This window comes from Chelmon rostratus, chromosome 21 (genome assembly GCF_017976325.1).
Source record: "Chelmon rostratus isolate fCheRos1 chromosome 21, fCheRos1.pri, whole genome shotgun sequence".
In the NCBI taxonomy this organism is placed as follows: Eukaryota; Metazoa; Chordata; class Actinopteri; order Chaetodontiformes; family Chaetodontidae; genus Chelmon; species Chelmon rostratus.
The window spans coordinates 21,377,398-21,391,865 of record NC_055678.1 but is presented as its reverse complement, the minus strand read 5'-3'; the positions used below and the strand labels follow the sequence as shown (position 1 = coordinate 21,391,865).

Genomic DNA, 14,468 nt, shown 5'->3' with positions numbered 1-14,468 from the left:
CAATCTACTGTCAATTAATCTCTTATAGCTAATCAATTGATTGATTGTTTCAGCTCTGTATTAGAATAGTGTGCTGAGTTAACTGTGTATAACCAACAAATGAAATGTTATTGTCTTAAAAAAGCTACCAACCAGTGTGATGGATAAACCTTGTTTATTTAGCCAGGTTTTAGACATTTGGTGCTTAATGGGTGGTAATCTCAGACTGATCTCTACACCAATTTATTGTCACACGTATTGACTTGTTTAAAGTGCATTACCTTTCGATTAAGATATACAGCTATGAGCCAGTAAGCCTTAGTGGGCTGCTGCTAACCCAGTATACTCCTGTACTACTGGCCTATCTGACCACAGACACTTGACAAAGGCCTGACAGCTTGGCTTGACACACTTCTTCTAATCTAATCTCCAATCCCTCTCCACTGTATTCACTCAGCTAGTTAAGCCCCTTGCTAATGAGACTGTGCCCATTGTATGGAATTAAACCAGAACACTGCTAACTGCCTAAATCACATCACACACAAGAACCAATTCTACAAGAGAATTAGGAAGCTGGGAGCACGTTTGTTGTGCGTCAAAACAGATACACGAGCGTACAGCTATGACACATTATGTCATCACGCTATTTGTGTCAAAAACACAGACAACTAGACGCAAACGCATGAGTGAAATGAAGAATAAGAGAACGCTATGACGATGTGAAACTTGGAATTCATCTACTGTCCACATCACATAGAAAGCACCATGAGCAGTCAGTGACCTGTGGCATGTATACCGTCTGAAATTCATGTTGAAAGACACACATATAAATGACCTACCACCGATGGCTCTCAAATTAAAGCGCACACAAAGACTGTCCCTACTAGAGACCTATGACCATTAGATGACAATATTTGTCGCAAGATGTAATATGTAATGACTGGCTGTCTTCATGAAATAGCACATACGTACACTGAAATCACACCAAATGATCAAATCAGAAATGTGCTGGGGTTTAGCCAGCTATCTGCAGATAGAAGGATCCTGTGAACAAAAGAAAACGGGGAACAGGCACATCGTACAGTGAGACAGTGCTGTGTGTCTGCCAGCCAGGGGCTTGTCAGGGCAAACATTTAATTGTTTGCTGGTTTTGGCCTGTTAACCCATTATGAAAATAGCTCTTTCCTGAAGGAGGAGGAAAATCCAGACCAATATATTGCCAAGATTTTCATCCACCCCTGCCTGTCTACTGACTGTATTAGGAATGCAATGCTTACACCTCACGAAGGAAACACGACTGCTCCTGAAGGCTCCGAAATTTAAAAATACGGAGTTTTTGAAATTGTAGACAATATTCCACGTTAAGACAAACTGCCTATTGTTCACCCTGTAGCAAGCCAGTTTTATGTTTTTACAAGTCCTAGCATTCCTGCGCCCCTGTCCAAGTCGGAGAGGTTGTTGTCCGCCAGAAAAACACAGGCAGAACAGGCTTTATGGTTGATCATCGCGCTGAAACAGTGTGGATTGTGACCAATAACCACGAGGTAATGGGGATTAGCTAACGTAAAGGCTGTAACGAGGGGTAAATCTATAAAGCTAACCTTACCTCTGTCAGCTGATTTGCAGTATACAGCAGATTAAAGCATTTAACTGCTCGGGACTCAAATTCCTACACATGCTTTTACAAATACTGCCGCTCTCGGAGGACACACAGCCGGTTTAGATTCCAGCTGTTTCTCGTTGACAATTTGCTCATTTTCAGATTAAAGCTTTGCAGCATCCCCGATCATGTCTTCAAGACACCGCGTACAGAAGTTATATGGAGCCCAGAGTGGTTTCAGCATTCTTAGCACCAACTACAGCTGAACATATCTAACCATGCCTTTACCGCAGTAAATGGTCTATTAGTGACATAACATTTTGGTGTAAATAAGCGGAGCACTGTCTGGAAAAACATTAGCTAGCCGTTTCCTTTTCCTAACCCGTTGCTGGAAGTCTGCCTCGCATTAACTTGCTTGCTAAGTGGTCAAATAACTAGAGAAACTTAAACGTGCAAAAATAACAAATATTTTGGTGAAACAATGATAAATAAAAGCAGTATACTCCTTGGTCCAAAGAGCCATAATAACAACTGAGAGAAAGCCACAAAATAATTTCCGCCTGGCAAGCCTGCAACATTGGCTCGCTGGCTAGCCACCAACCACAGAGATTTTACCATTTGCTTTGCATGTAACAGACCAAAGAGGAGGACAAAGTCAGCGTTTTCCTTACCGTCAGGTCGGGATTGTCGCTGTCACGGTGGTTAACGGCTCGTATGACCCCGGACCTCCACGGCCACCGACCAATGTCGCCAATTTCAGGCGGCTCGTCCCCGCTGACACAGAGGAACCGCTTCCCGACCAGCTCTGGCCGAGCCTCGACTGCCATGGCCCTTTGCTGGTCAAAACCCCCCCTCGAAAAACTTCCCAACAACGACGCCCTTACAGACCTGTCATTTACGACATTAAACCAGCTCTAAAAGAATCCAATAATAGAAGGAAAATAAAAAAAAGGAAAAGTTATTTGTTGCTAAACGCTGAAAACCGACCCGGGGGATTTAAATGTGTAGCAGTCTCCACCCGCTCGAGCGTCAGTCTCCTTTCTAGTCAGCATGAAAAACGGTGGAACACTGAGCCGCATCACCGCCGCCATCCATACGTGTGTTTCTCCGCTGGATCCCAAGGCATTCACAGACCGCAGCACGGCTGTGTCCTTCCGCTCAATTGAACCCCATCGGTACTATTTTCGCAAAAATACTACAACTGCTCGCACTTGTCGAACTGCCACGACTACTGTTAAACAAATGAAAGCAGCCGCTGCTTCTACCACATTAAAAGCAATGCTTCAATTGTTCGTTCTAGTGCTACTGGTATCACTGCTACTGGTTGCAACCATGTAGGCTATAGTAATAGATTGGGCAGAAATTAGTTCACTTAGGCTGTTACTTTAACTCTACTTTAGTTTACTTATTGCAGAAATTGCTGTAATTATTAATGGCCATCGAGCCACCATCAGATCATAAGGCATGTTAAGTTGCATTTATTTACAATTTCATTCATTATAATCTGCTGTTTTGTTTTTTGTTTTTTTTTTAGGATTTTACACCTCCTTAATCTTGCTTGATTGCATATGAACATTTAGTTCAGAATGCAACTGACATGTTCAGTCTCTTTCCTTCAGTGTGTTCCACTGAGGCTTCCTGGACTATAACGGAGCAAGACAGAGAATCTGCGAAAGGGAGAATGAGGCAGAGGAACTGAGGGAGAACAAGACAGGGAAGGTTTGTGTGTGTGTGTTCTGTGCAAATGTGGCTCCATGGAGGATTGCACTCTTGTGTGCTTTTGCTTGTGCATGCTTTAGTGTGTGCGTGCAGAGTGTAGGGATCTTAAGGACAGTAAAAAGGTTTGTGTGTGAAGCATGTAGAAGGCAATCAGCCTGGAGCGACCTCCAGGGTGGGACACAAGAGAGGGAGAGAAAGAAGGAGATGGAATGATGGAGAAAGAGAAGCAAGGGAAAATTAGTAGAGGAACAGTGAAAGAAAGGGGACTAGATGCTGAAAAAACACAGTCACACAAAGGACACATGAGACAAAAGAGGAAAGAGGCAAGAAAAAGAAGAAAAAGAGGAAGAAGGAAAAGAAACAAGTAGAGCAGAGGTGCCATAGTGGTGGAATAAGAAAATGAAACAATTGAAAGGAAAAGCACTGTGGTAACTATGAAGAAGTGAGACTAACATATTTCTTGTCTTATTTACATATTGTGACATGTTTATTGAACACATGTAGTAACATAAAAACAGATAGTGTGGTTATAATTAGCATTGCACTTATTTCTTGACCAACAACTGCTGGTCTTCTTGATAGAAAACATATTTCACTTTTGACATAACTTAAATGACAGTTATCCCTTGCCTGCAGTCTTTATGTTAAACTTCTCAGACTTTAAACCATAAACCCATAACAGCTGGCTCATGGGTAAACTGGCAAGTAAAATGTATGTCACAAATTGTCAGGGTGCTCCTTGCATTGGCCGAGGACAAATCTGCTCAAAACCCATAGTCATAGTTGAGGGAACATTTGTGTTGGTTAAAGGAATTGCACACCATTGCATATCAGTGCATCAGTCTCATGTCTGTGTGTTAAGTATAGAGCTGGAGTCAGAATGTGGTTAGCCTAGCTTAGCATAAAGACTAAAAGCAGAGAGAAATGGCTAGCCTGGTTCTGCTCAATGTTCAGAAATACACTTACTGATACATCTAAAGCTCACTAATTAACACAGATTACAAAATAGTATGGTGATCAAATGTGTAAGAGCAGAGTGAGGTGAAAATTTGGAGCAGATTCACACACACACACACACACACACAATGGAATAAATGGTCAAATACAGAGTAATGGCTGATTTGAACTGGCTTTCCCACAATTCAAAAGGTACCTTTATGTTAGTGAACGTTACAGGACAATGTGTAAATGTAGGTATGCAATCTTTGTTACTCAGACACTTATCAGACACCCTATTACAGTTGTTTCATTCCATTAGACAGCATGACACCACCAGTGGGCTCCACGGGAATTTAGTCAAGTCCCAGTTTTCAAAAAATGAATGGGTTATATGATTGTTCTGACTTCATAAATACAAGAAATCAGCAGTGTTTAACTAAAAAATACTGCAATACAGAGGGGGAATACTAAACATATCACGGCAACGCACTCACAAAGCAAAGGTCTCACAGAGAAGCATAAAAAGAGCATAAAATCAACATATAAGCAAACATACTACACTGCTCTGTATAGTGTATATTTTGATATAATGATGAATATGTTTCATTGAACAGGTTTTAATGTCACATCGTCACATTGTATGTACCTGAATACAGATGCACTGCATGAGAGAATGCTCTTCAGCAGCAACAATAACAAATTACCTAATGTAACTTGTTTTTTTTTACAAATGGCTGAGTTTCAGCATATCTCTGCCCTGTTTCCTTTATTTGGAAATATATTTGTTTTTGACTGGATTTTGTGACTGTGTATGACATTACAGTATGAGGTTAGCAGTGGAGCAGCTCAGTGCTTGGTGTGGAGGTGTTTTCCGCTCAGCTGTGATCCTCTGATGCTGTCCCAGACAGGCAGTATGACCAGAGAGGCTCCACTGGGAATCTCCCTCACACTGCTGCACATTGCAGCAGCCACCTTCATGAATAACAAGTAGCTATGAATCCAACCCCCATCCTACCCCATAAACACATACTTGGATCATGTGTACACGAAACACACGCATATCTGCATGTGGTCACCAATGCGCACATCTACAAATATATAAATTTACAAGCTTATAGTGGCACACGTAGAAGCTTACACACGTTTACTGTATGTGCTCTGATATCGTTATCTATGCACACAGATGGACATGCACATACAAAGAGGAAGGCATGCTGAAGCTCACAGATGGGGATTGTGTCTGCCAAATGCTATGTATGGAAAACTATAATGAATATGATTACGACCTAAAGACTGGTGTGGTTTATGTAATTAGCAAGACAAAGGCAGTCCACCACATTTTGTACTTCAGGTTCAGACAAGAATAAAATAATTTAATTCTCAATCATCTTTTCCTGCAGTATTATACTGTTGTGTCTGTGCAGTTTCCCTAATGTAAAGTCCAGTAAAATTTACAAATTTTGGCCTTGAAATTCAATATTGCATGCATAATACAGAAATCTAGATAAATATCAACTAAACAACAAATATGACTTCCAGGTTTAGTACAGATGTAAGTAAGAAATGAATCATATATAGTTTGAGTTTATTATTAACCTCTTAATATGCCATTCCATTTAGCGATAAAACTGTTTTAGACTTTGGTTGTGGCCAAAGATGTATTAATCTGTGATTTATTGTACTGATTTGTATTCATTTGGTCTCTTAAAGAAGAAAAGCTTGTATTGTTCATAATTCATACAGGAAGGACCCGCTTGCATCTGTATATGAATATATATATATATATATACATATATATATATATAGAGAGAGAGAGAGAGAGAGAGAGAGATCGGCTCTGACCTACGCGCATGCGCTGAACACCTGGCAGTCTATGGAAAATCCACAGAACCCCTTCATTACTTCTCTCACTCGTTGGTTAGAATTCGCCACGAATCGAAGGCGGACCAATCGCAGCACAGACGGCTGAGTTTAAAATTCCACCGATTCCACAAAACACAAAAGTCACATGAGCTAACGTGGCCAATCAACGATAGTTGTAAACAGACTTAACTAGCCAATTGTAGGTTCGGGAGGTTGGTCTTTTCCTGTTGACGTCAGTGGCTATCTGAGCACTGCACAAGTGGGGACTAAAGTAGAGAGAGAAGGTGGAAACCTGGAGGGAATAGAAGAAATTGCTACAAAACAACAGCACTCATATTGGATAGATATTTCATCGCTTTGCTATGGTTACAAAGACAGAGCAGTGACATCGTTCGTTTTTCAGACATGTTGTTTGGTCGATGTACAGCGAGGTAGCTAGCTGGTCCTGGGTTCGCTCATCGAAGTTTTGGCTGAAGAAGTTTAACGTTACAGTGGCACGGCTAACCATCAACGTAATCTCCGGGACAGCCTTCTACTTCTGATACATCCCTACACAATTAAAGACAGAAAAACATGGTGTCCTGGATAATTTCGAGAAGCGTTGTGTAAGTACAAAGACAACTGAGAGTAACGTTTTTGAAAGTGAACTAAAATGGTATTTTTACCTCATGGGGAAAATTAGGGCAACTGATTGAAGCTTTGTTAGCTTGCGTGGCTAACGTGTTACCGTCCTATGGCTAAATTATGACCGTAGTCCTTTAATGTCCTCGACTAGAAACTGCCAACAAGGAGGAACAAGCAAATAGTTACCAGATACCACTAATACACGGTGTTTTCTTTTGTAATCTAAATAGTTGTGAGGCACCAAACCTAGCTAGCATTGTGCATTGTGATTTGCTATTGAGTCTAAAGCTAATGCTACCATCTTGTTTATGAATCATGGCCATGCACACAACTCCTGAGTCAACCGTTACAACATTTAACTTTGTTCATTATCGGTGAGATGGAACTTTTCAAGCCTCTACATGTTCCATCTGTGAAGGAGTGTCAGGTACAGCTGTCATCTTGAAGATATTATTAGCCAGCCCTGCCCAATCTAACCGGGCAACCAGAATATTGTGAGGATACAGGAAAAAAGACGTCCTCAAACGAATTTAAGCGACCTTGCGTGAATTTGTTTGGTTAGTGGATGCTTACTTGTCCATTCTCATGCTACTGAAATCCCTTGTGAATAAAGCAGAAGTTGGAGATTCAGATTTAATATGCTAAAATCCTGGACATGTGTTTACTTTGGGTAAAAAGGCCCATTTTTGACAGATCAGCTTGACTCTTTTCTCATTCTCTCATTATATCTCTCTTCTTTTTCCTGTTGTGTCCATACATCCAGGAACAGTAGTTACATAACTTGGTGTAATGGAGGGTAGGAATGTTGTGGAAAGGTCAGAAGGGAGTGCTGGATAATTTCTCTAATGCAACTTTCAAGACAGGCCCTCTGTTGTGGGATAATAAGCACATTCTTTTGTAACAGATTGTTGTCACAGGTCAGTACCTGGTTTATTGCTGTTCAGTCAAGACCTGCCTCTAAGTATAGGAAGCAGATAAACATTTCTAGACTGTGGGCCATTCATCTCATAACCTGTCCATAACTGTGTACACTCTTTCTGCAGAAAATGTTGCATTTTTTATAATGCAATTATGAAAATCCTGTTTACTGCCTTCAAAAGTGTGATGGCCTTGCAGAGTCATTGTCATGACTACAAATATGACTTCACCATTTAGCTTCAAGTGACACAGCAGAGATCTTTCCAATTCCTTGTATGTGCATGCATTCTAGGCCAATAAAGCCCATTCTGATTCTGATAGTCAGTGTAACCATGCCAGTTATAAAGCATAGTTTAGGATTACTGTATGTGGGCTATGTTAGCTCTCATTTGTTTGAACTTGATTTTTTTTTAGCCAACCAAAAATGAAGTTGCAATAGAGAACATTGCAATTGAAAGGAAGAGAATGTAAGTTGAGACGGATAAAACCTGCCACCAGTATCTATTTTATGGTATCGCAGAGCGTTCTTCTCGACTGTTTTGGATGAATGAAATAATGGGAGTAAACAAATAAATTTATAGTACAGAAATTGGTGTGGTACTTTGGACCACCGCCCCAAAGTACCCAACCTAGGGAAACTGCTATTTTTTTTCAATGAAGTTAAATCATTCAGAACACAAACTTCTTGTATTCATTCAGCTTAGTTTATTAATGCCACACAAACTACAACCTACTACATCCATAGTGTCACCTAATACTACTTAGATATTGGATATATACTTAGATGTTTGTCTGATCGTTGCTGCGTAATATTCTCAACCACTCTATCATGAAACTCTTCATACAGTCTGTTTAACATTTGATCGTTTGGTCAATTATAGTTGACTAAGGTGTGTAAACATTGCAATGACATGTAGCTTTCAACTGTAAATATTTTAAGAAGTGTTTTTTAGGGATTTGATATACAGTATCTTATATAATTGATCAAAAGAAAGCAAAACATCTGCATGAAGAGCCATTAGATTCTGAATACCTCTTATATTCCATGACCTTAATCCACCATCCTTTTTACCAAGCAAAACTTGTTTGTTTCCCCAAATAGAGGTAAATTCATAGTGATAATTATTGCTAATAATTGTGTTCATGCCATTACCCCTAACTAAACTTGAATGAATGAATAAATTTGAAGTTTAGTAATAGTGTGCAATGTGAAGTCTGCTATAACTTCAAGCTCAAAAAGAATACAGGCCTAGATTCAGTTCTCTCCAATCTTGGTCTTATATTTCTGGTGGGTGTCCTGTGCCTATGTCAGGAGTGTTCATACTTTTTCATATGACAGTGTCATCTCATGCAGTAATTGCTACAGTCTAGGGGTAAAGTGAGTTGCTTTAAACCTGCAAATCATACATAATGTTGGAATTATGTGATGACAGTCTTAATTTCAATAGTTTATTCTTTCAGTTAACTTTTTATGTTGTGTAAAGGACAGAGAGGTAACCGAAACTTATTCTGTTAATTGTTTTAATGTGTTAACCATCTAAAATTTAGATGGTTAACACATTTGCTTTAGATTCTAAAGCAAAAAAAGCAACCAGAAAACATGTTCAGCAGACCCTCACTCCATTGAAACAGGCGTCTTTCCTTTCTGGTGTTTCAGTCACTATTTCTATCTCGACACATCTCCTTTCCAACAACCATTTAAATTGCTTGCTATGCAACAGTTAAAAAAAGTCAGTTGCTGATGTTCAACTCAGCTCTCCAAAACCAGCTAATTTTAGGCGGCAGCCTGCAAGGAATGGTTCCAGAGTATGCATCTCTCATCTCTCCTAGTCTGTATTTGTCCAGCTCTTTCCCTTTGTCAAAGTCTCCCCTTTGGTGTTGGGAAGGAAATTTTGAGTTCAATGCCTAAGAGTTGAACAGCCATGAAAAACCCCAATACTCTACCCAAAAATGTGGACCTCCATGGTGATAATTACCACACAGCACAGTGGTGTTCATATTCTAAAATATGTAGCAGCACAGCAACAAAAAAAATCACAGGAGGCAAACACGACCATACGCGTCTCTACAATATCATGTGATTTAATACAGTAGCCCTGTTGCTCAAAATATTCAACTTCATGGTATTATTGGAAGGATGTATTTATTGCAGGGCTGTGGTATTGAATTGCACCAAACTGTGTATGTGAGTAGAAATTTAGCAACGTTTTAAACTGCTGGTTGCAGTGTCTATAGTTGGAATGTTTTGTATGTTCTGCTCCGTGAAGAACAAGCCCTTCAGGATCAGCAGAATGCATGGTGTTCTGCCGTGGCCTGGGGCACAGAGAAACTGTTACCTATGCTCATTTCTGAACAATTCTGCCTTTTAAAGGCCCTGAAAACATCTGTCAGTCAGTTGTTTACTCTGTGTGATGTGCTCCGCGACCACACATTTTTTTTGCCAAAGTTAGAAAATGTTTTGGTTATTTCACATGACAGAATTGTCTGTGCCTCTCTTACTGGGACTTACTGTGGGATCCAGTATGAAAAACACAATGTCAAATATTCGCACAGTCAGAATATGGCCATATTTGGATCAGTTTGTGTGGCGTTGAGTTGTGGCGTCACTTTTGTTGCCGCCCACCACACAGTTTGCCGTGTGGAAGATAATGTAAGGAGTAAAGCAGCCAATTTCTCTGTTGTTGGTTGCAAGAACCAACACAAAAATCTTCATCTGCTCCCACAATATGACTTTTTTTTTGGTTGTAATGCAAAAGAATTGTTTCCACAAAGGCTGGACAACTCCTGTGTGCATTGACCATTTCACCCTGGGCTGCTTTAAGGGCCAGTACAAAGCTTAGACCGAAGCATGGGAACTTTTGCTGGGCCAGTAATGGCATAAGCTCAGGGATGGATTGATGCATGCTGTCCATGTCCAGACTTTAAACTTGGAAGTTTTGCCACATTTTATGTTGTTTTACTGTGTGTTTTACTGCAGCCTGTTTAACTTGGCCCTAGACTGGGAGCGATGTTAGACTAATGTAATAATGAGTGATGGTCAGGAGAAATTGTGGATGTTAAGCCTCATTTGAATGCAACTAAATAACAAGAGTAGTAGGTTGGATGCCAGCAACTGTTTTTTCAACATGAAAAACAGACGCACACAGAGAGCGAGAGGGTCCCTCGCTCTCAAATGACTCTGCATCATCGTGATATACAAGTAAATAGCTTTACCTGTCTTACCTTTGGGAGCGCAGTGGTTTCCTTGGCCGGGCTTGTAGCTAGTGAGTGTGGAGTGGAGAGTTAGGCTGCAACCTAAGCTTTTCTAGACACTTGCACACTGACTGTTGTACTGTAAGTCACTGCCTGAAGCATGTAACCTTTACGTTAGCGGCAATAACATGCAGGTCTTCTTCATTCTCTTACAAGAGAGCTCTCCTTCCCACAACACCGATGAACTACGGCACACCCACAAGGGTGAAAAACAAGGGAAAATATTTTAAGACAAGATGACTTGATTTTTTTGTAGAATTTAATGACTATCAAAAATTCGAAAGTCATGACTCATGACTAATACGGATTTGATTCCTGCTCAGACATGCTGTGGTGGTTTTTATTTCAGAGGCCGTTATAGTGGTGATGTTCATGATAAAAGTGCAGGTAGCTGGAAGCTAAAAACACTGGCAGAGCTGACTGGAAACATGGTGCGCACTGCGTGCTCAGACCTGTGTGAGCAGACCAATCAGAGTGGAGTGGGCTTTTTGCTTGCACAACCTTTTTTTCCCAGTTCTGCCCACAAGTGTTCTGTTGGATTAAGGTCAGGGCTTTGTGATGGCCACTCCATGACCTTGACTTTATTGTCCTGAAGCCATTTTGCCACAATTTTGGAATTATGCTTGGGGGTCATTGTCCATTTGGAAGACCCATTTGCGACCAAGGTTTAACTTCCTGGCAGTTGTTTTGAGATGTTGCTTCAATATATCCACGTAATTTTCCTTCCTCATGGTCCCATCTATTTAGTGAAGTGCACCAGTTCCTCCTGAAGCAAAACTCCCCTAGTTGCAAACTATAGTCTTTTTCCTTGCAGAGGAGTCTTTGAGGTTATGATGAAACAGGACTTGTTTTATATATACTTATGTGCCTGTTTCCACAAGGTCCTTTTCTGTTGTTCTGGGACTGATTTTGTGCTTTTCACGCCTAGGTACGTTCATCACGTGTCCTTCCTGAATGGTATTACAACTGTGTGGTGCCATGGTGTTCATCTGTATAATATCTCTTTGAGATGAACAAGCTACCCTCAGGCATTTAGAAATTGTTTGCCGCTATGAACCAGACCTGGTGCAGTCCACTATTTTTTTCTGAGGTCTTAGCTGATTTTGATTTTCCCATGATCAAACAAACAAGCACTGAGTCTGGAGTTAAGCCATAAAATGTAAAATGTCTGTAGCCTTGACATCATTTTCTGGAATTTTCCAAGATGCTTTAATTCATAGTTAGGGGTATAGCTGCAGACAGTGCAGACAGTGCAACCACACTGGGGCCCATGCTGTATATGGGCCTGTATCACAAGCAGGCCCCAACTGATAGCAAGTGGGCCCATTCACTATCTCCCTACCTTGGCATCATTTTTAATGAGAGATCAGTTAGTAAAGTGTGCCTCAAGTGTGCCTCAGGCATGCTGTCAGTAACTTCATTGAAAAAACGTCAGTAGCATGCAAAGTATAACAAAATTAAAGACTCATTCTACAATTATGAAGAAACTATTAAAAATGATTAAATTGGATGAATATTTTCTTCTCTCTGGTGTATCATTTTGAAGCACAATCCTTTAATGTCTTGCGTAGCTGTCTGCAAACAATAGTAACAATAACCAACAGTTGGAAAATGACATGTGTCATGCACAAAGATGTCCAAACTGACTTTCCAAAACTATATGTGGTCACGTGAAATCTCTGGTGTTTTAATGACTTCAGTCTAAGTGAATGTAAACTTTCAGCTCTTCCGGAAGAAGGCTGCTACAGTTTGGTTCTGGGATTTTCAGATCCTTTGGTACGCGAAGCCTCGCTATTTCCCCTATTGCAACTTTGCAGCTGAATAAGAACACATATACTGACACCCCCCATTTCTCAGGTCTAAGGTAGAACTGCTGAAGTAAGGCGTTGGCTGCTTGTTTTCCTCATGTCTTGCAGACATGTTACCAAGGTTAAAAACTTGAGTGTGTGTGTGTGTGCGTGCATGTGTGTGCGTGCATGTGTGTGTGTGTTGTGGGAAGAATCAGAGGGCTGTGAGACCAGTCTAAATGATGTATGTCATTTATTTCGCCATGAGGAAACCCTCTGAGGACGTACAGACCTGGACTAACCAGTCTCATTTGCTGTAGCAGCAGTTCTCTCAACAATCCTCCCTCTGTGTTTTTAGGGGAAAAGTCATGTAATCAAATTCTTATTCCTGAAGCTCAAACCAGATGGTGGAAGCTCAAATCTTTGAGATCTCTGTTTTTTTTTCTCTCTCCTCTGTTTCTCCCTCCTCTTCTCCCTCTCGGCGTGTCTCCTGTGTTTTATTGCTCTTGTTCTCTCTTTTTCTCTGCTCTCTCTCTTGTCGTCCTGTCCTCCCCCTCCCTCCATCTGGTTGTTGGTGGTGTACGGTGTCAGGAAACCAGGGAAATTGACCTGTAGCCCAGAGTCGAGGCCCATCTAAAAGCAACGGGGCTATTTTCTCAGCTGCATGCAGAGAGGAGGGGGTGTTGAAATGGGAAGAAGGGGAATGAGGAGGGAAACAGAGATGGTAGTTCTGGTATGGAAAGGGGCCCCACTTTTCACAAAATTGTTTCAAGAACATTTCAGTCCGCAACGTGGTCCACTTCTGTTGTGTGAGCTTGATTTATGTGTCTGTGCTGGTCTGTCGTTACTCTGAGAAAGTCATTGTACGGGGCATTTAAAGGCGGAATTTGTAAGATAAGGCCAGAATTTAGTTTTTTTCATATCATTCAAAAATGAACAAACTTTATCAATCGAATGTGAAGAAGTAACACTTTTGACACTCTGTCAAAGAGGTCTATGCACTGTGTTGCAGAGATATTGACTAACGTTTACCAGAGAACCCATTCTGTCTAGTAAAACCACTTTGTGCCTCAAGACGTGATGGTCTGATAGTGTAGCTCAGGGCTCTCACCCGTAACTCTCAGCTGGGAGATGTATGCAAGTGGCGAGTTTTCTATCTTTCACAAGCTCTCTCTCGCTTTTTTAATCGAATAAAAAATAAATAAACTCACAAAATGTCAAGAAAGGAAATATTCTTACACCCTTTTTCCTTATTAAGGAAAACAGCTGACTGAGTTCAAGTTTCTATCTTTTACCCAACTAAGACGAGCTTAATTGCCAAGTTGACTCATTGTAAAACACACACACACTTTTTTTTGGTCTCTCAGCAGCATATTCACATGTCATAGCAGGCAGAGTAGTAAAATACAGTTTTTCCAGTTGCACTTGTGACAGCTTTAATTTAGCTTCCAATGATTTCACATTTGAAAGCAGAGAGCAGAGAGCTGAGAAGCTGCAGGAGCTTATCGAGGCTCAGAATGTCCCACCATCATGGCTGTTAGATCCCTGACACACTGACACTCTCCTTTAGCAATTCTTTCAGATAATTGAATGGTTAAACACTTGTGCACATACAGAAATAATATAAAAACTCTTGTTTCAAATGGTGTAAACGTTTTATACATAAAAGCAGTTCATGTATTGATGAATTTGATGGGTTACTCTGAACTTATGATGACCTGATCATTGTATATTTGCATAACCATTAAAATTCGTACATTCTATGAAATAGGAATGTCAGTTTCGGT

The 14,468-nt window shown here is 40.6% G+C and overlaps 2 protein-coding genes across 3 annotated transcripts in view; one reads left to right on the top strand and one right to left on the bottom strand.

Moving 5' to 3' along the window:
• The window catches only part of jmjd1cb (jumonji domain containing 1Cb), a 121,421-nt gene extending 118,832 nt beyond the window's left edge, over nt 1-2,589 (bottom strand). For both annotated transcript variants that reach the window (XM_041962108.1, XM_041962110.1), the window contains exon 1: nt 2,251-2,589. In XM_041962108.1, coding sequence (XP_041818042.1) covers nt 2,251-2,406 — 156 coding nt within the window. In that variant the 5' untranslated portion in view covers nt 2,407-2,589. The remainder of the gene's footprint in view (nt 1-2,250) is intronic.
• Nucleotides 2,590-6,351: 3,762 nt separating this feature from the next.
• The window catches only part of reep3b (receptor accessory protein 3b), a 40,754-nt gene continuing 32,637 nt past the window's right edge, over nt 6,352-14,468 (top strand). Inside the window, exon 1 of the mRNA XM_041963240.1 lies at nt 6,352-6,705. Within this exon, the coding sequence (XP_041819174.1) occupies nt 6,674-6,705 (32 nt within the window). The 5' untranslated portion in view covers nt 6,352-6,673. The remainder of the gene's footprint in view (nt 6,706-14,468) is intronic.